Source organism: Theobroma cacao, chromosome 9 (assembly GCF_000208745.1).
Source record: "Theobroma cacao cultivar B97-61/B2 chromosome 9, Criollo_cocoa_genome_V2, whole genome shotgun sequence".
NCBI classification, from domain to species: domain Eukaryota; kingdom Viridiplantae; phylum Streptophyta; class Magnoliopsida; order Malvales; family Malvaceae; genus Theobroma; species Theobroma cacao.
The window spans coordinates 8,289,985-8,314,391 of NC_030858.1; the positions used below are offsets into that span (position 1 = coordinate 8,289,985).

Below are 24,407 nucleotides of genomic sequence, written 5' to 3' on the forward strand. Positions count from 1 at the left end.
GTTTAAAGATATTGAATAATTTTCAATAATTATGTTTGTTTAAAATTCTTGTATATATTAAAAAAGTTATTTTTTAATCTGAATAAGAACAGAATAATTATCTTCGATCATGAAATTCTTAAATACTACAAACTATCCAACATTTTGAACTATTAATTCAAATCTAAGAAACTTTAAGTGGAATTGCTATAAAACTTTTAAGTAGGTGAGTGGAATTTACCCATGTACCCATCCATGTTTTTTTATAAGTGTCGGCCGAGAAGGTCAATCTTGCCATTTCGTATATTCATCGGTTGCATACCCGTCGAGAGGCTCCACAAAATTTCCCCTTTGTTTTTTTTTTCCTATCTTGCCACGCTAAAAAAAAAAAAAAGAAAGAAGCTCGCATTGGTAACTGGAAAGCGAAGCCAGACAAGCAACCGATTCCCTTCTTTTTCTGTCTTTGTTTCCAAAAAGAGAAAAAAGATTCAAACTAACAATTAGGAACAACGAAGCGGCAGGCATTCTTAAGCTCTCACGCCATTCCTTCTCCCAGGTTTCCTTCTTTTTCGATATCTAAAAAACTAAAATTTTTTGTTTTTTTAATCAACTATTTAGTTCAAGAGCGAAATTTTTGATTTGTTGAATTTTTAAATTTTAGGATTTTTTGGGAATGTTTGCGAAGTTTGAGATAGTTTAAGTTGTAAGGGGACTAAGAGCAAGAAGGTTCTTGGTCCCCAACAAGATGTGTTAAGTCTATGAGGTGAAGAAGAGGAAGAAGAGGAAGAAGAGAATGAGCCTAAAACTTAATTCCCCATTTCTTGAGATTCCACTTGGAAGCTCTTTAAATGGTAAAAAAGGCCATGGGCATTGCTTTGGTTTTGATAGGGGTAAGCTCGTTAGAAGAGCAATTCGCAAGCGTGTATCTGCGGAGAAGCAGAATGATTGGATTGCTCAAGCAATCAAGTTTTCCCATTTTTGTGGGAAAAACATTGATTTGTTTAGGAAAACTATTGGGTTGAGAAATGGGTTTGTCGTGAAAAGTGTTAAGGAGCCTTTTGCTGGGAGCAAGGCTCTAGTGAGGTCTTTGTCTCCGTTGTGGAATGAGGGATTACTGTTGGTTAGGTGCTCCGTTCTCACGGCTGTCATATCTGGTGTGTGTTTATTGGTTTGGTACGGACAGAAGAAAGCTAAAGGTTTTGTGGAAGCAACGCTTTTGCCTTCGGTTTGTTCGGTGCTTAGTGAATATGTACAGCGTGAGATTGATTTTGGCAAGGTTAGGAGAGTTTCGCCATTAAGTATCACCTTGGAAGCATGCTCTATTGGGCCTTACAGTGAAGAGTTTTCTTGTGGTGAGGTTCCCACTATGAAAATTCGTGTTCGGCCTTTTGCCAGTTTGAGGCGCGGAAAGATCGTGATAGATGCAATTTTGTCTCATCCAAGTGTATTGATTGCGCAAAAGAAGGATTATACCTGGCTGGGGATACCCTTTTGTGACAATGGTCTGCAAAGGCATTTATCAACTGAGGAAGGGATCGATTATCGTACAAAAAGGAGGAGGATTGCCAGAGAGGAAGCTGGTGCTTGCTGGGCCAGAGAGAGGGATGATGATGCTAGGAAAGCAGCAGAGATGGGTTACATTGTTTCTGAGGGAAGTTTAGATATATCTGAAGATGATACAGTTAAAGGGATAGGTCTTTCAGCTGAAATAGCAAGCTCAAAGTCATTTTCATGCATGGATGAGAAGATGCATTGGAGGGATCATCATTGCGTGGACACTGGTGTTGATTATGACACGAAGCATGCAGAATTGGAGAAATCATTTGGTGTGAAAATTCCAGGTTCAGGGCTTACATTGTTGCCTAAAGGTCCTAAAGGGAACAAATTTAAGAAAAAGTTTAACAGGAGTGATACCTCTACTGCTGGTGTTGCTGCCAAGAGACGAATCCTTGAGCGTAGTGCATCGGTAGCACTTGCATATTTTCAGGGTCTATCCCAAGAGGACTCTGGTGATTATTCAGAGGCATCTGGAAGTTATGATATATCGGACCTTAATACCCTATTGGTGAAAAGTGAAGTTGATTCTAATGCTGAAGCTTCTATTGGCATTAATACTGGTGGAGGAAGTTTGCTCAGTTATAACCATTATGGAGAGCAATGTGAAGAGACAGAAAACCGGCATATTATCACGCACTGTAATGATAATGGCACTTTAGGTAATTTCAATTTCATACGTGATCCGTTTCTTATGACTGTTGAAAGACTTAGTGGAGTCAGAAAAATTGGCAAAAGTTTTCCATATGATGTAAATGCTGCAGGAGCTGCTAAAACTATGAGCTCTAATGTAAATGGTGAGGATTTGGTTGTTGATGTTGTTGTAACTGGAAATATGAATGAGAATGTATCCGAGGGTGAAAGGAGTCATGCATCTCAAAGTTTTACTTCCATAAAGTCTGACCTCACTCCTTCAGCATCCCATTCGGTTACATTTTGGCCATTAGGCTTGAAATTTACCTTGCCTTCTTTTCCTGACAACATGGGGGAACGTGTTTCCAATTTTTTAGCTGGATCCCTTCAAAAGCTAAAAAATGGTGTGGCTCTAAAGGTTGAAGATATTGTTGCAGAACTTGTTGATGGGGTAGATGTGGCGCAAACTGAAGGAATTGAGAAGATGCTTCCAGTTATTGTGGATTCTGTCCATTTCAAGGGTGGAACACTGATGCTGCTAGCATTTGGTGACAGAGAGCCCAGGTTCAAACTCCATTCCCCTAGTTTCCCTCTTTCACTTTATGCATATATACATGTGTGTACGTTAGTATATTCATATATTTCAATGATTTCTTACTATGTACCACGGATAAAATAAGAAAAGCAAGATTCAATTTCATTTCTCTTCATAGCCCTACCTTAAAGTGTCTTTAAGAATCTGTCGTAGTGAATTAAATGCACTTTTTCAGATCGCTTTGAAATGTAGTCTATAATATCAGTTTCAGAATTTCCTTTCTTATGCATTCATACCAAATGACTTTTCGTATACGATAACATATGGGAATTAATATGTACATTTTACCTTCTCTCTGAGTTTCCTCATACCCTGCAAATTTATGCTATTGAAGGGATCATTTTTTATTGTTTTGTTTGTATAGGTTTTAGGTTTTGGCTTATGCTTCTTAGAGTTATGGGTTTGTAATATGTAGTTGTTTTGGATGACATGGTTTCTGTTGGAAATCTGACGTTGGTGTTTGAATGAAGTATTTGAAATTGAAATGCCTATATAAAATACCGTATCTCAAAATTGATGAATTTGAAAAAAAATCTGTTTGGGAAGCAGTGGACAACATTCCAATGTAATTTTTTTAAGGAAAAAGGGACTCTACAAAGGTAAAAAAAGAAAACTTGAAGCTAATTTGCCCTCATCCTCTCTGTTGCATCTGCCTTCTATCACTGTGCCACAACTGTGACATACCTTTCAAACATGCTATAATTCACAACTGTCAAAATTGACACTTGAACCATGAAAATCACCATTAAATTAACTCTAAACATCTTTAAAATAGATGAATTCCCACTATTTGACCACTCCAAATTTCTTAAATTTGGCACGAAATCAGTAACTCAAATTCTCAACCTTCAATAACCAAAATTTTCAACCAAACATGCTCTAGGGATGAAGGCAGGTATGAAGACAAAGAAGAATGGTGATGACAATCGAAATTGTAGGAGGAGAGGAAACAGAGACAGAGAGAGAGAGAAAAACACTGAAATTGATTTTGAAGATGTTGCCTAAAAATGAAGGTTTCTGTGGTTGGGGAAAGACAAGATTAGTCTATAGGTGAAAGAGCTTCGCTCTCTTCTTATGTTTTGTCTCTTTCACAAGACTAGGCTGCATTTTCATTTGGCCTCTTGAGGCTTAATTTAAAGCATATAATTGTGACCCTCAGAGTACAGGTGCTGAAGGCAGATGCATTTACCAAATTCATTGTCTTGATTTGCAAAACAGAGTATTTGACACATTTTGAAAATTGAAATTCACTCTTGATGTACAACCCTCCTTGAAATACTCCATACATACTTCCTTAGTGAATCTGATTTTTCTCTATTGATCATTTACCGTGCTTGGAGAAAGTTTACAAACAAGAGATGCTCCATGTTAGTTCTATCTTTTAAAACTTTCAATATTGTTTGCAGAGAGATGGAGAATGCCAATGGATATGTGAAGTTCCAAAATCATTATGGCCGTGTGCACATACAACTCAGTGGTAACTGTAAAACTTGGAGATCAGATTTGGCCTCTGAAGATGGTGGCTGGTTGTCTACAGATGTTTTTGTGGATACTTTAGATCAGAAATGGCATGCGAATCTAAATATTTCCAACCTCTTTGTTCCGGTAAGGTGTAAAATGGATGTGATGCTTAACTTTTTTGACTGCATTTGATCCAGCATGAATTTGATATCTATGTTTTTCGTTTGCCTTTTCCTACAGCTTTTTGAAAGAATTTTAGAGATTCCAATCACATGGCTTAAAGGAAGAGCCACTGGTGAGGTGCTTTTCTAACTTCACTTTTTAGTTTTTCTTTTTTTGTTTTGATTTCTGGCATTATATAAAAATACATTTCAATGCTATAGGTTGACCAAGTCATTTTATATGCATTGCAGTACCATGTTGAAAGTTGCTTCTGGGATTAGTATTATAATCTGATGTTTATGATCTCTTTTACTCCCTTTGCTATCGACTTCTGTTTACTTCTAAAATTTTGTTGTTTGATATTTCATGGGAAGTTGCTGACCTGCTCCCCTGTTGTACTTTGCATTCACCCAGCATAGATGGGAGAGATGTAAGAGCATCATAACACTGACATTAGTTCGTAGGAATGGTTGATATTTACAAGAGTTGAGCAGTATGATCCAAGCCCGTCTCCCTGTCCCCTAACACTTTAAAATGACTTAAGAGGGACTATTTTTTTGCTTCATAAGCAATAGACCCGGGTTTGGCTCCTGGCAAACACAGTTGTTAAATTTCTGCTTTTCCAAAAGAACAAAAAAACACTGATTTAGGCTCTAGAGCATTTATTTCCTGCCTTAATAAGTGGTAAAGTTTCTGCCAAGTTTTGTGACTGTGTTGTGTTATAGAAGGAAAAAGAATCTAATACTGTACTTACATTCAATACTCTACTTATATAAATATATATATATATATATGCTGGTCAACTTTGGTTATTGGCAGGACTGTATTCTGCTATAGAAGGACGAAGAATCTAATATTCTACTTACTTTGTAGAAGGATTGATTGGTTGATATCTGTATCCTGGCCAACTTTGTTTATTTGCAGGTCCACCTGTGCATGTCAACAGGGGAGACATTTCCTAATCTTCATGGACAGCTTGATGTCACAGGGTTGGCCTTTCAAATATATGATGCTCCATCATGGTTTTCAGTATGTCCTTGTTTCATCTTCTCTATAACGTTTGCCTGCTTCCATTTCCATTTAGATATTTCTTGTAGCATGTCATACAATTTTGCTGAATCTTGTTGTAGCCTAGTACTGGGAGAAAAAGTTACTATTTATTTATTTTCCTGGGTAGCAGGACGAAGATATGAAACTCATTTGCCATATCTGGTTGTGTGGTTGCTAATTTACCATGTTTTATATAGTTTATACGCCCATTTTATTTATAACTGAGTTTTTGATGATGTGTTGCTAGCACTGGAAAAACATTATTTTTCTGGTAGCAGGTCCAAGATCTGAAAGTCAATTTATGTTTTTTGTTACATGGTTGCTAGTTTTCTGTGTTGTATACAGTTTATGCCCATATGATAAGTGAGTTTTTGTTTCTGGTGTTGTTATGCTCAGGGACTCTTGAATGCTTTAGGTGGTTTTTAGGTGCTTACAGGCACATTCCAGTCTATTAACATTATGCAATGAAATAATATATATCTTCATGAAGGAATTATAATTCAGTCAACCTCATATATCTGGCATTGGTAAGTATTACATGTTTGCCATTTGTATGGACTGAAAAGCTGGATTAGAGAAGAGAAGTTGGTTCACATATTCCACTTGCTAGGATGTTCAAATGCAAATGTGGGTGCATGTGTTGAGAAATAATTTCCTTGAGAATCAGTTTTTATATCTCTGATTCTCTTTTATTTTATCCGTGTTTTCATCGTTATTTCTCTTTTCTTTTGTTTGTCAATTGTAAACAAATTGATTAACTTTGTTGCTTAGAGTGTCCAATTCTTGTTTTCAGCTGCACTACTATTTTCAAAAACTTCAGCAATCCAATCCTAGTGCAGGAATAAATGCTATTTAGCTTGAGTATTGACATTGTGTAATGTGGGAGTTGGAAGAGTTTTCTTACAGATGTCTACATCCTTGTTATTGGGGCAATGTGAGATTGCTTTTCTAGTTTGAATGATGTCATGCGGATATGTTTCTTTAAAATTTTTCTGTTTCTCTTTTCCCGTTGGGTTAGAACAGGAAATGGGTGTATTTAGTTGAAGGCTTTTTCTTTCTATGAGTGAGGTCTAAACATTTGACAAAGACGGTTTTGTAGTGCAAAAAAAAAAAAATCAATTTTGCATCTAAGAATTAATCTAGCTGACGGCGGCAATGGACTGGACAAAAAGTCAAGTAGACCTTTGGTTGATGTGGGTTAAGCAAAAAAACAGAAAAAGGAAGAACATGTCATTGCTGAGTAATGGACAATTATATGGCTCTGCATGAACCTTAGGATATTTGTATATCTGATTTAATGAGATTAAGGTTTTGTTTCTTGATCGTATATATTCATGTTGTTTGTGTGACATCAACTCATTTCTTGTGACCTCTTTTGTTTCTGGTTAGTATTGTTCTCATCTTTCTTGACATCTGAGGCTAGAAAAATACTCACTAAGTTTATTCCTTCTCTGCTTTCCTTTTGATTGCTTTTATGTTCATGCAGTGCTTTGGACTTACATTTATACGTTTAAAATCAGATAAAGCTGACCATTAAGTTGAGTACCAAATTCTTGTTTGTCCTTTGGGAATATATTGGTCTGTGGATTTCGTTGTCGCAGGACATTTCAGCACATTTATGTTTCCGGGGTCAGCGAATATTCCTTCATAATACAAGTGGCTGGTTTGGTAGTGTTCCTTTAGATGCTTCTGGAGATTTTGGCATCCATCCTGAGGAAGGAGAGTTCCATCTTATGTGTCAGGTGTGTTATTGCATATTTTCTGGCCAGGCTTTATTTAATGCTTTTGAGGACCTGGTTTTCTGAATTTTACTGCTTTATTAAACTGGAAGAACTTCTTGTTTTGTTCAGACTAAAAGTGATGTTGCTGTATGTGCTAAAATGTATATGGATTTGAACAGTTATTCAGTTACACTATTGAAGTTTGTAATACAATTGAAAAGGGGATAATCCTTGTTGATAGTTAGAAGGTGGGATTGAGTTATTTCTTTACGGTTTAAACAAATGATTGGTTTAGTAGTGTTATCCACATCAGTCAAGTTCGAAATTTATTCTGGCCTTTTATTTAGGTTGAGCTTCTCCCTTATCAATTTGTTTTAAGTTGGATGCTTAACTTGGTATTGGAGCGCAAATTGTTTGTTGTTTTTATTATTTGTAAATGGTTACTCCCTAGTTGTTGTCCATGTGGTAGGCTTGTTCCATTTGTTTCAGGTTTGTCGTATGTCTACATGCTAGAGGAAGTCTTGAGCGGTGTTATCTAATATCAATTAAGTTTGGGATTGTTGTTGTGGTGTTATATTCAGGTTGGTCCATTTCATCTATTGCCAATTGGTTTAAGTCTGATGTTTAACATGATCCTTTTCTGGGTTTCTTGATTGCTGTTATCACGGAGAACAAATTTCATGTCAAAGTTCCTTTCACTCCACAGGGAGATACAGTTTTGTAAAATGCTAGCCCAGATTCTTATGTTTTAAACTTTTCATTATTTTCTTCTTTTGTGGTAAGAATGTTAATGTCTCTTATAACCTGCTGCCTCAATTTGTTTTAGAGCTAGATTTTAAAATGAATGTTTGAAGTTAGATTCACTTTTGAAGATGTACTGTAACTTTGATGATCACTTCAAAGATGCTGCATAAAGCAGCTTATGTCCATATATTTTGCTTTTTAGGATGGGAGTTTGTAACTTTGTGTCTAATGATGGAACTCCTAGGCTATTGTTTTAATTTCAATGAAGTTATTTGTAACATGAATCATGACATTCGCATTTGAGGTTATTATGAAGAAAAAGAAGTCATGACTTACAATCCAATGCATTTGTTTGAGCTTAAAGTGACAGCTTTGCTATGTTCCTTTCTTTTTCTGAAAACTTGTAGTGTTTTATTCTGCCTTCATTGTCTAATTGTGTAACCAGGACTTTATTTTCAGGTTCCATGTGTGGAAGTAAATGCCCTGATGAAAACTTTCAAGATGAAGCCTTTGTTGTTTCCGGTATGCATGGCATTTATCTTCTCATCATCATTATTACTGTTTGTACAACTACTACCCATACCCAATAGGATGACATATTCTGCAGGACTTTTCTGTTCTTATGAAGTTCATCATCGTTATTACTGTTACTACCAATGCTATCCATAGTTAATAGGATGACATATTCTGCAGGACTTTTCTGTTCTTCTGAAGTGATGCCTCTACTACTATTATTATGATATGACTATCGTCATCAACATCTTCCCTTTAATTAGATGTAATTAGTCCTTGATAGTTTAATTCCTCATACACTGTTGGTCCTATCTCTATACCTTTTCACTTCTTTAGGAATTTACTCGTATGGTTTTATCTTTGATCTATCAATGTTAATCTCTTTCAGCTTTCTATCTTGACTGCAGTTGGCTGGTTCTGTGACGGCTGTTTTCAACTGTCAAGGCCCACTGGATGCCCCTACTTTTGTGGGGAGTGGAATGGTGTCTAGAAAGATATCTTACTCTGTTGATGTCCCTGCGTCCTCTGCATCTGAAGCAATGTTGAAAAACAAAGAGTCTGGTGCAGTGGCAGCATTTGATCGTGTTCCATTTTCATATCTGTCAGCTAATTTTACCTTTAACACTGATAACTGCGTATGTTTTTTTTCAATAGAAAGTCTTGTTATTAAGATGGACATTTCTTTGACATCAGTGCAGTGGTCAGCTTTTGTAAAATTTTTGTCAAATGTGATAGGTTGCTGACTTGTATGGAATTAGGGCTAGTCTTGTGGATGGTGGGGAGATTCGAGGGGCAGGAAATGCATGGATTTGTCCAGAGGTATGTCAGTATTTCCCCTTTTTTGCCCAATTAGCTTGGCTGAGAGAACACTTGATTGTCATTGGATTATCATCTTATTCAGTGACTTTCTTCAAGTACCTTGTTGACAGCATGGAACGTCGTCCTCCATTATGCTTCATCCTTTTCTCTTGATCTGTTTGTTGGCTATGATATCTGAACTGCAGCACTTGGTTGGCAATTTTTGTACATTGAAGTTGTTATTTTCTGGCCTTTCATTGTTGCTTCTCCTATAATCTTTTTCATTGTTGGTCATACAATAATGAGTGTTATGCACTTATGCCTCTTCCAAATTGCAATTTCTTCATGATTTGTCTCATACTACTTAGGTTGGCATGTTTTGATTTCTTAACTTTAGCCCTCCCAATAACTAGTTGGCAAAGTGGAAATACAATAATAGAAGTATGTTTCCTTGTCCTATGATGCATTATGTATTCAAACGTTATTTCTTCTGCAATTCTGACGTACAAGACCTATATCCCACAGGGTGAGGAAGATGATACAGCAATGGATGTAAATTTCTCTGGAAATTTGTCCTTTGACAAGATTATGCAACGATATATACCGAGGTATCTTCATCTTATGCCACTCAAGTTAGGGGATTTAAGTGGAGAGACAAAACTTTCTGGATCACTTTTGAAACCGTAAGCTGATGAGCTTTCCTCCTTGATTTGGGTTCATTGATGTGGACAGTTTTATTTCTTAATTTTTTGTTTGTTTCTTCATTGATGTTGCTTATAGTTTAAGTTGGCTTATTCACGTTCCTGTAGGAGGTTTGATATCAAGTGGACTGCACCAAAAGCTGAAGGGTCTTTTAGTGATGCTCGGGGAGATATAATGATTTCACATGATTGTATAACTGTCAATTCTTCATCTGTTGCTTTTGATTTGTTTACAAAAGTTCAAACTTCATATCCTGAGGAATACTGGCTAAACAGAAAAGAGTTCAATGTGAAGAGTGCTGTGCCATTTATTGTTGAAGGAGTGGAGTTGGACTTGCGTATGCGTGGTTTTGAGTTTTTCAGCCTGGTTTCTTCTTATACTTTTGATTCTCCAAGGCCTACACATTTGAAAGCAACTGGAAAAATAAAATTTCATGGAAAGGTTCTGAAGCCTTGTATTACCAGTGAGCAAGATTTTGGTCCCGAGGGGAAACCTGAGAAAATGACAGATGAGAGAAGCAGACAGAGTCTTGTTGGTGATTTGTCAGTCTCAGGTCTCAGACTGAATCAGTTAATGCTGGCACCTCAGTTGGTTGGGCAGTTGAGCATCTCTCGCAACTCTGTCAAGGTGCTGCCTCCGCTAAGCAAGATACTTACTAGTGCTTTTATTGTGTTTGTGCTGAGGGTCATTTTATGTTGCTAAAAGCTTTCACATGCATATTGAGAGGGTCATTATATACTGCTGGATACATGGAACTTGAAACTTTATTATGCTCTATAAATATGACTGTATGAATTCTCTAATGTGGGCATAATAATATATAGGTTTAAACAATTTTTGTTCTTTCCATAGTGTCTAGGGGAGGGGAAGGCCAAAGAGGAACATGACCACAATGGAGTAGTATGATCCTTATAGCTGACCCAACATAGGGGGGAAAACTTAAGTTGTTTTTGTAGCTTCCAAGTGTATATTTTCAAGTAGGTTCTGACTTTCATTGAAATTTAGTGTATTTATGCGATACAAAAGCTTCTGCCTCATGTTTCTCTACCGTATTGCGACTTTTTAGGTCTATGGTTTATAGTTTATGATCTTGAATTTCTGAAAAGATTGAGAAAGCATCTAAAAATTGTGTAAAATAAATAGTAACACATGTCATATAATTTCCCATCAAGTCTGTTCTTATTGGGCTGAATGGAATACAAGTAAATCTTTCCTCTCAAAACATCAAGTATTTCATTGTCAAATATAATATTTGTGGGAACTTATTCTTATTGTATACCCATCTATTGCCAATTCTTTTACTAACTTATTTACCATGTCATCTTTCTTCTCCCTGGTTGTGCAGTTAGATGCCTTAGGTAGGCCAGATGAAAGTCTTGCAGTTGAGGTTGTGCAGCCCCTGCAACCTGGCTCTGAGGAAAACTTGCAAAATGGAAAACTATTCTCCTTTTCTCTTCAAAAGGGGCAACTGAGAGCTAATATTTGTTTTCGCCCACTTCATTCTGCTACCTTGGAGGTATCGTAAGATCTTTCTAGTTTAGTTTATGAATTTTAGTCTTATCAAGTGTTCTTAATATGAAAGCAAAAAGGTAAAATGAAGTTGAAACTTTCCTGCCCATGTGTATGTTGCTTGCAGATACGACACTTGCCACTTGATGAATTGGAGCTTGCTTCACTGCGTGGAACAATACAGCGAGTAAGCTTTTATATGTCCCTTCAAGACTTGAGAAGAACAAAGCTAATATCAGAGACTGCAGTTGAATTCAATTGAGATGATAGATTGAAGGATTTTTTTAGGGAGAGAGGGATTACATGCATAGCCTATTAATTTGGCAAGAAAGGATCAAAATTCTAATATATATTTTTTGAAATAAGTCAATGTAAGGGGGCGGGGGGGGGGGGGGGGTGTGGTGGTGTTTTCTGCACATTACCGCATTGTGAAAATCTTCTTCAATCTAAAAGAAGTTTCTACCATCTGCGACAGTGCTTGTGTCAATGGCCATAAGCTGTTTCTGCTCTCCATCTGAAATGTTGTGTTCCAATTCATTCTAAATGTGATCTTTTGGGAGGTTGATGATGATAAATCATTTAATATTGTTAGTTGCTAGTGGTAAATTGGATGTAAAACTGTATGGTTAATTGTGTTTTTGTTTTTCCACTTTCAGGCAGAAATCCAGCTTAATTTCCAGAAAAGAAGGGGCCATGGTGTTCTATCTGTGCTTCACCCCAAATTCAGCGGTGTGCTTGGTGAAGCCCTAGATGTGGCTGCTAGGTGGAGCGGTGATGTTGTGAGTATTTGAAGTTTTCATATTATCAATATGTCTGTTTTTGCTGGTGAATTGATTGGGTTATCTCACATGAAGTTTCCGTTTGGTTAATATTTTGTGTTTTTGGTTAATTGGTTAGGTATTTTTTCAAACAAGTTCAGTTTTAGGTTTGATCTTTTACTTGAAGTGGTTGCTAGGGGATCTTATCTTTCTTTCCCATCTTTTTTTTTGCTTGATGTCTTTCTTTACCAATTGCATGTGCAGATTATGCATTTGATGTTGTAACTTACTGTTGATATTGGGCTTGAAGTTTCCTTCCTTTTTTTTTTTTTTGCAATTGGTTTCATTTAAAACTTCTCCTTGCAAGCACTTGTAAGTTTCCTCAGAAACTGACCTCCAGCCTTCTTCTACCATTAGTTTTGTATTACCATTTATATTGTCTAACTAAAATTAGTTATATTGACTGGAGCAAACAATAATTTATAAACATAATGTTGGTCATTTAAAATATATTGACATTGTGATTGGAATCTCTAGCCTTCATATTAGTCAATGCCAAGTTTTTTACTTCAATTTGGATTTTTGGCAACAAATTTAGTTCCAGTACTGCTTGCTGAAGACATTGTAATATTTTTGAGGATACCATCACTGGTTTCTTTCATGTATTGCACGATCTAGGTGCTGCAAAGGAGGTAACTGATGTTACTGATTGACATGGCCTTTTGTAGATCACGCTTGAAAAAACTGTTTTAGAACAAATCAGTAGCCGGTATGAGCTTCAAGGCGAATATGTATTGCCTGGCACCCGAGATAGAAACCTTTCTGAAAAGGGAAGGGGCGGCTTGTTTAAAAGAGCAATGACTGGGCATCTGGGTAGTGTCATATCTTCTATGGGAAGGTGGAGAATGAGACTTGAAGTTCCTCGAGCTGAGGTTGCTGAGATGCTTCCCCTTGCAAGACTCTTGTCCCGAAGTACCGATCCTGCTGTTCTTTCTAGATCAAAGGTTGTGTTCTGGTTTTTTTACTGAAATGGATTATAATTCTATTTTGTCCAGGCAGCTTAGACACCCATAGAAGTCACTGCAACTAAATAAAATCTGGAGCTGGCTGTTCCATCGTTTTAGCAGGAAGCATTTGGCTAGTGGCAATACAGAGATTTTATTGTTATGATTTGAGTACAGTTCACCCTAGCTTCAAAAATGAAAAAACTAGAGTATCAAATGGGTTTCGAACATCATTGAAATGGCCTTACCCCAAAGTTTGTGTTCAATTAGGCTATATTAATACTCTTTTGGGTTGTTTTTTTTGTGTCCAAAATGGAAAAGAATATAAGTGTTATTGATGTCTGTACATGTTAACTGTTTAATAAATTACTGGTCTCTTATTTTGATGCAAATATTACAGGAAATAGTTATGGTATCAACACTCAATTATTTATGAGTTAGAAGGTCTCAAGTTAGAACAGTATCAATCCAAAAGAAAATGTAGAAATTTAACATATATGTTCCTTAAAACAATATAGTATCTAAGGAGGATTAGATATTGTTGGCATGTGACAAATTCCAATCTGAATAAGTTTAGGATTGCATATTAGATAGCTGGTGGTTGTTTGTGTTATAGTGAACTTGTCTCCGTTTTTTTTTTTTTTTGGGGGGGGGGGGGGGGGTTGGGTTGAGGAAAAGAAATGCTCTACATTAAAGTTTCCTCTTTTCTTAACACTATATTTGTTGTTTTCTTTACACTATGGAGATATCTGCAGTATTTATTCCTTTCAAATTGAAAATCTTTATGGCTGCATGCTATCTGCAGGATCTTTTCATTCAAAGTCTGCAGTCAGTAGGAGTATATACTGAGAGTCTTCAAGACTTGCTTGAGGTACTTGTTCAATACCTGATATGTCTTTCTAATCTTGAAGATGCAATTTGCAGTACCTCTTGATATGTGCGTTTTGGAATTGGAATGAGATGCCTATGTTTCCAGTAACTTCTATGACATTAGCTCAATATATAACTTACCAAAATTTAATTTTTTATACTTTTTTACACTTTTAAGGTCTAACAGCTCTTTGAATTTTTTAGGTAATACGAGGTCATTATGCTGCATCAAACGAAGTTATTCTTGAAGGCTTAAGTCTCCCAGGTTTGGCAGAACTTAAGGGCCGCTGGCATGGTTCTCTTGATGCAAGTGGCGGAGGAAATGGAGACACAATGGTATGCATTTTCCAACCTGTGCATACATGAATAAATTTTAAAAATTATTTGTTTGTCAAATATGAAATATTATAGCTAGTGTGTGATCAGTCTATAACCATGTATTTGTTGGAGTGCAAACTTAGTTGTGTGACATAACAAGGTCAGGATTTCTTATTGCAAAGCATAATGAAACTAGATCATTGATACATAGTATTTATTTATATATTTATTTTGTAGTTCTTCAGATAGGAAATGGCCAAGTGTGTACTTGTTCATGATCATTCACTTGAATCTGGACTTAAAGCCTGTTTGTAACTCCCATCTTAGGAACTATAAAAGTTGAATGTTACAGGTGTATTTGTTAAGGTTACGCCACTCACTCCTAAATTAACACATAAACAATCATTCTCAAACACAAAATTTTATGCAGTTTTCGTGATTTTGAAGTTTACTGTTATGTGGACATAGATGAACATATTGATTCGGACACTAGCAGTTTAAATGATTCATTTAAGGAGCCTAACTTTTTAAATTTATGCTGCTGGTTTTGGAGATCTCGAGGCTCCTCCAGGGGACCTTCCCTTTCTATCTCATTTTATGTATCCAGAGCTTCGGACGGGGGCTTATAAGTGTTTTCTTCTATTTGTATTTATTGGGAAGGACAGATTACCAATTTTTCTTTTCCTGTATCATTTTTGAATTTCTTTACAAGGAGGCATATTTCCTTTGACATTATTGGTTCTTGTCAATGTTTTCCAGGCAGAATTTGATTTTCATGGGGAGGATTGGGAGTGGGGAAGCTACAACACTCAACGAGTTGTGGCAGTGGGTGCATACAGCAACGATGATGGTTTGCGTCTTGAGAAAATTTTTATCAAAAAAGATGATGCAACAATCCATGCTGATGGGACTTTGTTGGGGCCAAAAACCAATCTTCATTTTGCTGTTCTAAATTTTCCTGTTAGTCTAGTCCCTACCCTAGTGCAGATTATTGAATCATCTGCCACTGAGGCTGTTCATTCTTTGCGACAATTGTTAGCCCCAATTAAGGGAATATTATACATGGAAGGAGACCTCAGAGGAAGTCTTGCAAAACCAGAATGTGATGTACAAGTAAGGCTTCTGGATGGTGCCATTGGGGGCATTGATCTTGGGCGTGCTGAAGTTGTTGCTTCCCTAACCTCAAGCAGCCGTTTTCTGTTCAATGCCAAATTTGAACCAATCATCCAAAATGGCCATGTACATGTTCAAGGAAGTGTTCCTGTTACTTTTGTCCAAAGTAGCATGTCTGAGGAAGAAGAAACTGAAACAGAACGAAGTGGGACAACTTTGGTCCCTGGCTGGGTGAAGGAAAGGGATAAGGAGTCAAGTGATAAAGCTAGTGAGAAGAAAATGTTTCGGGAGAGAACAGAAGAAGGTTGGGACACTCAGTTAGCTGAAAGCCTTAAAGGTTTAAACTGGAACATCTTAGATGTAGGAGAAGTTAGAGTTGATGCTGATATAAAGGATGGGGGCATGATGTTGTTGACAGCATTATCTCCTTATGCAAACTGGCTTCATGGCAGTGCAGATGTCATGCTTCAGGTGGGTTAGCTCAAGTTAGGTTACTTGTCGCCTAAACACTTGTGGTAAATAATTTGCCAATAAATTTTGATTCAGAGTTAATGTTAACTTTTAATAATCTTTTTTATGTGTTTTAAATAAACAGGTTAGAGGCACAGTTGAACAACCTGTGCTTGATGGATCTGCATCGTTCCACAGGGCATCTATATCTTCACCAGTACTCAGAAAACCACTTACAAACATTGGTGGCACTGTTCATGTGAAATCAAATAAGTTATGCATTGCCTTTTTGGAGAGTAGGGTAAGCAGAAAGGGGAAGCTGTTTGTAAAAGGGAATTTGCCCCTTAGAACAAGTGAAGCATCCTTGGGTGATAAAATTGACTTGAAATGTGAAGTTCTAGAAGTACGGGCAAAAAACATTCTGAGGTGTGTTTATCTTTCTTTGAAATGTGATTTATGATTTTTATATGATGATTTTGTTCCTCAATGCTGATGTTTGCGCTTATTGCTAGTATTGATGGAAGGCAGTAGTTCCTGCCCTACACCTGCCCACCAGGCTGCCATCTGGCATTTGCCTACTTGATCCATTAGCTCTTTATACCCAACAGATGAATTCCCTTTCTTCTGGGTTTTTGTTAGCTGTGTAATTGTTTTGTTTCCTTTATGTGTCGATTGTGGGAACTGACATCTTGCTAATATCAGTGGCCAGGTTGACACTCAGTTGCAGCTAACTGGTTCCATTCTGCAGCCAAACATCTCAGGGAATATTAAATTGAGCCATGGGGAGGCATATTTGCCACATGATAAGGGTAGTGGAGCTGCACCTTTTAATAAACTGGCATCAAACCAGTCCAGGCTTCCAGGTGCTGGAGTCAGTCAAGCAGTTGCTTCTAGATATGTCTCACGGTTTTTCAGTTCTGAACCTGCTTCTTCAAGGACCAAACTCCCACAATCCTCTGGTAGTGTATGCTATTATTACTTTCAATTCTGATGCCTTTTCTTTCTTTCTAGTAGTCACTGACTGCTACAATTGAAATCTAGACTACTCTTTGTGGAAACGCCACATGATTTTAAAATTTTTAACTTTTTCAGTACATCCTAATGAAATGTTTATTTTTCAAGAACTGGATCAGACTTCAATAGTAATCTAGAAAAGATTCTTTTTAATGCAATGCCTAAAGAGCGGATGACATTTCCTTTCCAATATTTTTCTTTTCCTAGTAAGGGCATTCTATAAGTTGACATTTCATTTATCACCCATTTACCACCCATTTACTTGTGAGATGTATCAATTCTAAGTTAAACACAAACAAATCTCTAAGTTAGAAAAGAATGGTGGCCTTTGCCTTCAGTGAGGTTCTTAGATAACCAGAAATTTCAAGGCAAAGATCTCTTATGGTGGGTTTTCTTTTTGCATTCAATGTTTGGAAGCCTTAAATGGGTGCCACGTAGAAGGAATAAGCTACTTTGATTTTAAGAAGAAGAAGAAGAAAGTAAACTCTAAAATTGGTGAATTAAGAATTTGTCTATAGGTGAAATTTTGAATTAGAATATTTTATAGAGATACCTGCTGGTCTATCGCTTTCCAAAAATAGGATGTGTTATTTTTCAATGTTTATTTCTTATTTTCTGCACAAATTAGGTGGTAATGACTGGATGAAGCATTTTATTAGCAGGAATAAGAAGTAATGTCAATTTCATGAAATGAAGAATAAGGATTTACTATCAGTTTTATATTTACTGAATTTTTGTGAACGTGCAGAATCGTATCTATGGTGTATGATCAATTTGTCTCTATTATTTTTTTGATTGTCCAAGTGAATTATTTATTGTGTTTTGCAGTTAAATCAGCTGAAGTTGAGAAGGAAATGGAGCAAGTGAACATTAAACCAAGTGTTGATGTCCGCCTTAGTGATTTGAAGCTTGTTTTAGGACCAGAATTGAGGATAGTTTATCCTTTGATTCTTAACTTTGCCGTTAGTGGGGAACTTGAGTTGAATGGCCTGGCTCATCCAAAATGGATAAAACCCAAGGGCATTTTAACATTTGAGAATGGTGATGTGAATCTTGTTGCAACTCAAGTGAGTCTATAGTATATCTATGTTACTGTTGTTCAAATATCTTTGTGCTTTTCAAATTTGTTTCTGCTAGACTGGTTATTTTATTGCATTGAACACACTGACAATTTTTTTGAAAGGCAAGTAGAAATTTCAAATTTTTGAACACACTGACTTTGACTTCTGCAAATTCAGGTTAGGCTTAAGCGAGAACATTTAAACATAGCAAAATTTGAACCTGAGCATGGGCTAGATCCAATGCTGGACTTAGCTTTGGTTGGATCAGAATGGCAATTTAGGATTCAAAGTCGAGCCAGCAATTGGCAGGACAAATTGGTGGTAACCTCAATACGTTCTGTGGAGCAGGATGTTCTCTCACCTACTGAGGTAATATTATAAAAAATAATATGATTGTGTGTAAATTTTTTGTTTCCTCTGTGTCCCCTTAACCGATATATTCTGTCTGTAAATAGATTAGGACCTCTTGTACTAGGGTTGCATCCTATGGCATTATTTAATGAAGTATTATTCGGAAACGATGATTGAGGATTAATGGTTCTTATTATATGCCGAATAAGCTGTGCGTTAAGGAAGTGATAAAGTTGAATCATAAGTGAAATATCTTGTCTTCCTTATGATCGGCAAATTTACTTGAGACGTAATTGCAAATTGAATTTAGTATCATGTAATTTGAGTTGTTTACTTGCATTCATATTGAATGCATGTGTCTGATCTCTGTTGCAATGGATGTGATGTTTGCTTCTGATTTTCTGTTGGTCTAACAAGTAGCTGTCCAATGCTGCAGGGAATTTATAAGCTTAGCCTGGATACGTTGAGAATTTTTGCCCTAGGTTTTTTATGTGGTTAATCTTATTGTTTGTAGTTTCCAAATTCATATAAAAGTGTTGATTTCATGGACTGTAGTGGTTTGGTTTGGTGTTGTGAATTTTCCCCCTTTGTCCAGGCTGCTAGAGTATTTGAGAGTCAATTGGCTGAGTCCATATTGGAAGGTGATGGCCAACTTGCATTTAAAAAGCTCGCAACTGCAACAGTTGAAACACTAATGCCAAGAATAGAAGGGAAGGGGGAGATTGGTCAGGCCAGGTGGAGGCTAGTGTATGCTCCACAAATCCCTAGTTTGCTTTCTGTTGATCCTACAGCTGATCCTCTCAAATCTTTGGCTAGCAATATATCCTTTGGGACAGAAGTTGAAGTCCAGCTTGGAAAACGGCTGCAGGTAAATCTAACTTTAATGCATCCTTGACTTTTTTCTTGTCTCAAATCAACATTCCATTTCACATAAGGAGTTCTTCTTTCATGTTAGTGAATCAATATATAGAATTAAAAGGTGGACGAAAAACAAACTCTACATTGTACACAGTTTTTGGGTGCTTTCTTTGATTGGATTCACTAATCATTGGCCTGATAAGCTTTTATACAACCTTTAATCAATTTTGAATTTTGAAGATTTCGTTGTTATCCCCTAAGTTCTTTATCATTTTCCAATGCTTTCATCTCTCTCAATTAGGCCTCCATAGTTAGGCAGCTGAAAGACTCAGAGATGGCAATGCAGTGGACCTTGATCTACCAGCTTACAAGCCGATTGCGAGTGCTCCTACAATCTGCACCTTCCAAACGCCTTCTTTTTGAGTATTCTGCTACTTCACAAGACTAACCTGCTAGCCGCCTTCATCCAGCTAAAACCGGGCCGCTTGCACCGGCAAAAGTCTTTCCATGGTCATGCCTACATTTCACGTAAAATGAGGGAAAAAAGGTCTGGGGAAGGGGTAGAGTAGTTTTTGACAATGTAAAGTTAGGTTTAGTTACATATTCTTATTCTTTGCTCGGAAATGAATGAGCTTTGTTCATATGTCAGCACCTTGAATTTTGTACAGACAACAGATGTAAAATTCAATAGAATGGTCTAGCTTCAAGTGAAGAAGAAAAAAAGAAAGAGGTATTGGTTTTCTAGTAATCCTTGATGTAATTAATTTGTGTACGATTTAATTTTTGTCGTCTTTACTAACATTTTTATTGCCTTTATTTATAAAATGCAAAGAGTAGAGCCTAAATATGCCATTTGATTGAAAAAAAAAATGCAAATGCAGAAGTCTGATCGAGTCAGTGTAAAGGGTGAAAAGATAATTCAGATTAGTTTAAAGACACTGAGGGAGTGGTTCTTTCTTTCATTCGTTTCACTGCCACTCCCATATAAGCAATCTCCAGCAAGCATGTCTGTTTAATTTTACAATATAAGCGATTTCGAGAATAGGACAGCAAACCATTACCAGTGTAATGCACTTGCTCCTTGCATACTTTTCATGTCCATATATGAAAAATATCAAGTCTTATTTCATCATGCTTCATTCAATTTGTCAAAGTGGATGGCAATAAAAAGAAAAGAATCACATGATAACAGAGTTTTGAAATTGTTAAAACTTTACACTTGAAATCAATTCCGTGGAGGGGGAAAAACAATGACCACCCCAACAAGACAAATAAAAATAAAGAGAGGGGAAGGAGAGAGGGTGGGAGGGAGGTTGTCACCAAAATCTCCATGGATCCTTGTATGGAGGAACATAATTGTCTGTGGGTGGAAGAAGGTGAAAGGATGCAACAGTCTGTTCCAATAAGGGGCCCATCTGCATTACGTAAGCTTGGCTTAGTAAATAATCCACACATTTATTATAGCTTGGAAGAGAGAAAGGGTCATGTATTATTGTGGTGAGAGAGAAAGGGGGACCTTAGTCCACTGCTGGCTAAGAGTTGAAGCACTTAGAGAGTACAGATAACCTGCAATACACATTTGCATAGTTGAATGAAAAGATGATTTGCAGAAATCCTATAAACACAAACATAAAATGATTTGTAGTGCCATAAGAGATCAGTAAATCACCATCTCAAGTCTCAACCATTGACTATGTAACCACGGTAGAAACTTGTTATCTGAGCTTAAATGGGTGAGGCATGTTTCTATATCTTTTTCCTCTCTCCATTGGAAATAAATTGGCAGATGAGCTATGTAGATCAAAAATTGATTAAGCAGTTTATTTTCATTCTAAATCTTAGGGTTTCAACACTCGAGGAAGTTTCAATTTCAAAACTTATGAGAAATTAGAAAGTAGACTTTGTTGCACAGAATGAAATAGAACAGCTACGTCTTTCGAAAATGAGGAATGACAGAAATTTGCTGATCCTACCTTCCCGTTCAGCTGTTGAAGCAACATAATGTCGGTAAAGGTTTGGTTCTTGAGCCTGCACATATCCACTAAAGGCATCAACAACCCACGAAAAGGGCAAAGCTGTACACATCTTTGCACCAAGAATTACTGGTGAGAGAGGAAACACTTACGGATTTGGTCGGTGATTTGCGAACAAGGTATTCATAGTACCAATATTGCTCACCATCAATCTGAGAAAAATGAAAAAGAGAATGAAACAAGTGGCATAGATCACTCATAGTAGTTATGTAATTTCCAAAGCTTTTAGTTGTATATCAATTCTACAAAAATCTAAACTGTCAAAAATGGCAATCATAAATTAAGCAAGGTTTTTAAAGCTTACTTCACTAGCATGCGCATCAAGAACTGAACTCTCGCTCATGCGCTGACTTGAGGTGACACGCTGCCAAAATATGTAGAATTTCAAATGAGAATCCACTCAATGGAGTTAAGTTTTCAGCAATTAAATATAAGAATCCTTCCAGAGACCGTTATTTACTTGTTCATTTTTTAATTTACTCGGACAAAGAGTAAAGATCTTTTGACACTTGCAAGCAGGTCTAGAATAATATTAATTGATTACACGGTTCAACCTCCGTAAGACAGTTCCAACTTTAGTTTAATGTCTATAAAAATGTTCAGACATTCACCTAGGAGACATGTATCACTGCCAACAAATACATAACATATAAAAATTTTTGAGGTTGCTTATATTTTCTATTGCAAATCTCAGTTTCCCACAGATTTCAGTCTTAATTACATATTTCGGACAAATTTTCAGGTGAAAGAGCCAAAATTCCAAATATGCAAGTTATCTAACATACATGTGAACAATGTACTAGTTAGCAAGAAAAAGTCATTTGCATTACCAGCGCAGACTTGTCAGACAATACAGAATCAGCAACATCTTTTGCTGCCCAGGTCTTCTTATCCTTTGACTTTAAGAACTGAATATTTGGGGGACCTATCTGAATCAAAGGATGAAATAAATTCATAAACCTCAAACAGCTAAGTAAGAGGATGAAATTCAGCAAGATATAGTTTTATAAAATTACCGAAACAGAAATGATGAGATTATCAGCTATGTCAACACGTTCAGACACAATGCGCAGGCGTGCATCAGCTGCATTATATATAAATGATCTAGTTAGATATATCATATGGTTTGCATCCACAACATAATTCTGTCTTGGAAATAGTGCTACAAAACTTGGAATCCTATAATTAACATTGATAAAAATGTTTTTGCAAGAGGAACTTTTCTTTTTTCAAGCTGTGAGATTGAATAAGACTTACGAGACAGTGGTGCAGCGGATGAATAGCGTTCAGGCTTTCTAGATTCCACCCTTCAGAAAAATGCAGAAAGTGTCATGTTCCTACAATTTTAGGCCAACAATAGATAATAATAATAATAATAATAAAGCAGATAAGTGGTTTGTTTTTACACGAGTAATATTAAAGTGAATATATGAAAGGTGTATCAGCATCTCATTGTGAAACAAAGGGCAGATGTCCTTTAAACAAAATCTGTAACTGTAATTTAACTCCACTGAAGGTACTTCTTAGTGGAAATGTGAATTATACAGCACAAACTGTAACAGGGATCAATTGCTTCTATAGCAGTAAATTAGGCGGTTGCGGAACAGGGATGAGAGTGATGGAGAAGAGTCCACAAAATGTTTTATTTACAAATTTCTTAGTTATCATTATATATGATAAAATAATAAAAAAAGGCAGCAAGTCATATCGCATATAAATTTTGATACTGAACACCTACCATTTGAAGAGGAATTTCTTATATGGCAACTCCACTGGATATGAATAGGTATAAGCATTTATTTCATCAACGATTGAAGCCATTTTTACATCTTCCTCAGCAAGACACCCTGCAATAAGCTTTCTATAATACTTGGAAGAAAATGGAGAAGAGTATGGACATAGAAAAACTTGAAAAACTAAAGAAGATGAAGTTTCCACTGTGGAATTGTCAAAGCCCCGGAGTAGTAGGAATAATAACAAAAGAAAATTTAGAACTTCCCGTCATGATCCTCTAGATAAAGATTTGAAGAAGGATCTAGCTGAATTTCTAGAAATAAAGGTTTTAGCAAATCAGTTTTGCTAAAGTGAAGAACTGGGGATCAGACATATATCAATTTCCAGAACCATACTGTTGTGATCTGAAAAAACTAGAAGTTGCTTAAATGCAATGATGATAAGTTTAGATTGCCAATTTCTTTACATAAGCTCAAGTCCCAGCATGGATGCCTCACTTAATAATAGTTTAGTCAATTAAGCACTATGATTAAACTTTTTATTTGTGGGGTTTTTATCATTCTTTATAGATAACAAAGGTAATTCCTTCGGTCAAAGGCATGAACTCAAATTCATCGAAATCGAAATCAAAAGTAGCATACATAATCTAATTATAACTCATCATGAAAATTTTCCATCAGTGCTGACAAAAGGGCATATGAGACATTTTAATCATGAAGTACAGCATTTCACTTACCCTATTTAATTTCAAAGCAAAAAAGAATAATGCATAGGTAAACCAAATGTTATGCTCCCTAATCAAGGGATCTTTTTTTAAAGGGTTAAAGCCACCACTTAAAAGCTTTAAATAAGTGAGTTTCCAACTGTCATTTTCAACATTCACAAACGTGAACTAGTCAATGACCATTAGTCTCCTTCAACATTCAAAAATAAAACCAATATGCTATTAAAAACAAAAGTAAAGAGCTATATACCTGAAGATGGAAGACGTGTACAAAGTGAAGAAGAAAGAGCAAAAAGCAGCAAATCCCTTCTCCATAACACGTCTTGGGATGTGGGTTTTGAAGGAAGACTATAACAAACTGTGATTTTCTCATGCAATCTTCTACTGTAATTACTATTCTTATGACTTAGCATTCTACTGCCTGGGTCATACCTGAAAGGATAAAAACCCCTACATTAAAAAAGACTAGCAAGTTGAGAAGAAACAAAGGAAAAGGAAAGAGAGAAAGGAGAGAGAGAGAGAGAGAGAACCTGAGGAAATGGAGCGTTGGGAGGGAAAGAAGAGAGGGAGACAGAACCACCATTGTTCCTAACCTCTCCGACAGCTTGCTTTCTTTCTTTCTTGGTTAGCTCACCTCATCCACCTGATTTTCCTTTCCTTTTTTTAATCTTTTTAGATTTTCTTACTCTTACTCTTTT

At 36.4% G+C, this 24,407-nt stretch overlaps 2 protein-coding genes across 2 annotated transcripts; one reads left to right on the plus strand and one right to left on the minus strand.

The window, feature by feature from the left end:
* On the plus strand, positions 352 to 19,978 carry LOC18588930. Its single transcript, XM_007013671.2, has 24 exons — positions 352 to 535; positions 641 to 2,730; positions 4,168 to 4,366; positions 4,463 to 4,522; positions 5,309 to 5,413; positions 7,036 to 7,176; positions 8,359 to 8,421; positions 8,820 to 9,047; positions 9,148 to 9,231; positions 9,736 to 9,893; positions 10,020 to 10,539; positions 11,258 to 11,428; positions 11,549 to 11,608; positions 12,078 to 12,200; positions 12,908 to 13,183; positions 13,989 to 14,054; positions 14,258 to 14,389; positions 15,131 to 15,955; positions 16,080 to 16,360; positions 16,637 to 16,893; positions 17,777 to 18,015; positions 18,187 to 18,378; positions 18,956 to 19,228; positions 19,520 to 19,978. Exons 2-24 carry the CDS (start codon positions 773 to 775, stop codon positions 19,664 to 19,666), a joined length of 6,558 nt encoding a protein of 2,185 aa, XP_007013733.2. The 5' UTR covers positions 352 to 535; positions 641 to 772; the 3' UTR covers positions 19,667 to 19,978.
* On the minus strand, positions 20,322 to 24,364 carry LOC18588931 (psbP domain-containing protein 5, chloroplastic). The gene is made up of 11 exons (XM_007013675.2): positions 24,240 to 24,364; positions 23,960 to 24,141; positions 22,990 to 23,098; positions 22,509 to 22,558; positions 22,268 to 22,335; positions 22,082 to 22,180; positions 21,556 to 21,615; positions 21,344 to 21,403; positions 21,192 to 21,246; positions 20,735 to 20,784; positions 20,322 to 20,633 (listed from the first exon to the last, which is right to left on the minus strand). The coding sequence occupies exons 1-11, from the start codon at positions 24,290 to 24,292 to the stop codon at positions 20,535 to 20,537; spliced, it is 885 nt and encodes a 294-aa protein (XP_007013737.2). The 5' UTR covers positions 24,293 to 24,364; the 3' UTR covers positions 20,322 to 20,534.

Coding starts and splice junctions, on each gene's coding strand:
- LOC18588930 (XM_007013671.2), top strand. CDS start 773: ATGAGCCTAAAACTTAATTCCCCATTTCTTGAGATTCCACTTGGAAGC. Junction 5,414..7,035: donor ATGCTCCATCATGGTTTTCA/GTATGTCCTTGT, acceptor TCGTTGTCGCAG/GACATTTCAGCACATTTATG. Junction 14,055..14,257: donor GTCTTCAAGACTTGCTTGAG/GTACTTGTTCAA, acceptor TGAATTTTTTAG/GTAATACGAGGTCATTATGC.
- LOC18588931 (XM_007013675.2), bottom strand. CDS start 24,292: ATGGTGGTTCTGTCTCCCTCTCTTCTTTCCCTCCCAACGCTCCATTTC. Junction 22,559..22,989: donor AAGAAATTCCTCTTCAAATG/GTAGGTGTTCAG, acceptor ATTTTTCTGAAG/GGTGGAATCTAGAAAGCCTG. Junction 20,634..20,734: donor TTAGCCAGCAGTGGACTAAG/GTCCCCCTTTCT, acceptor TACGTAATGCAG/ATGGGCCCCTTATTGGAACA.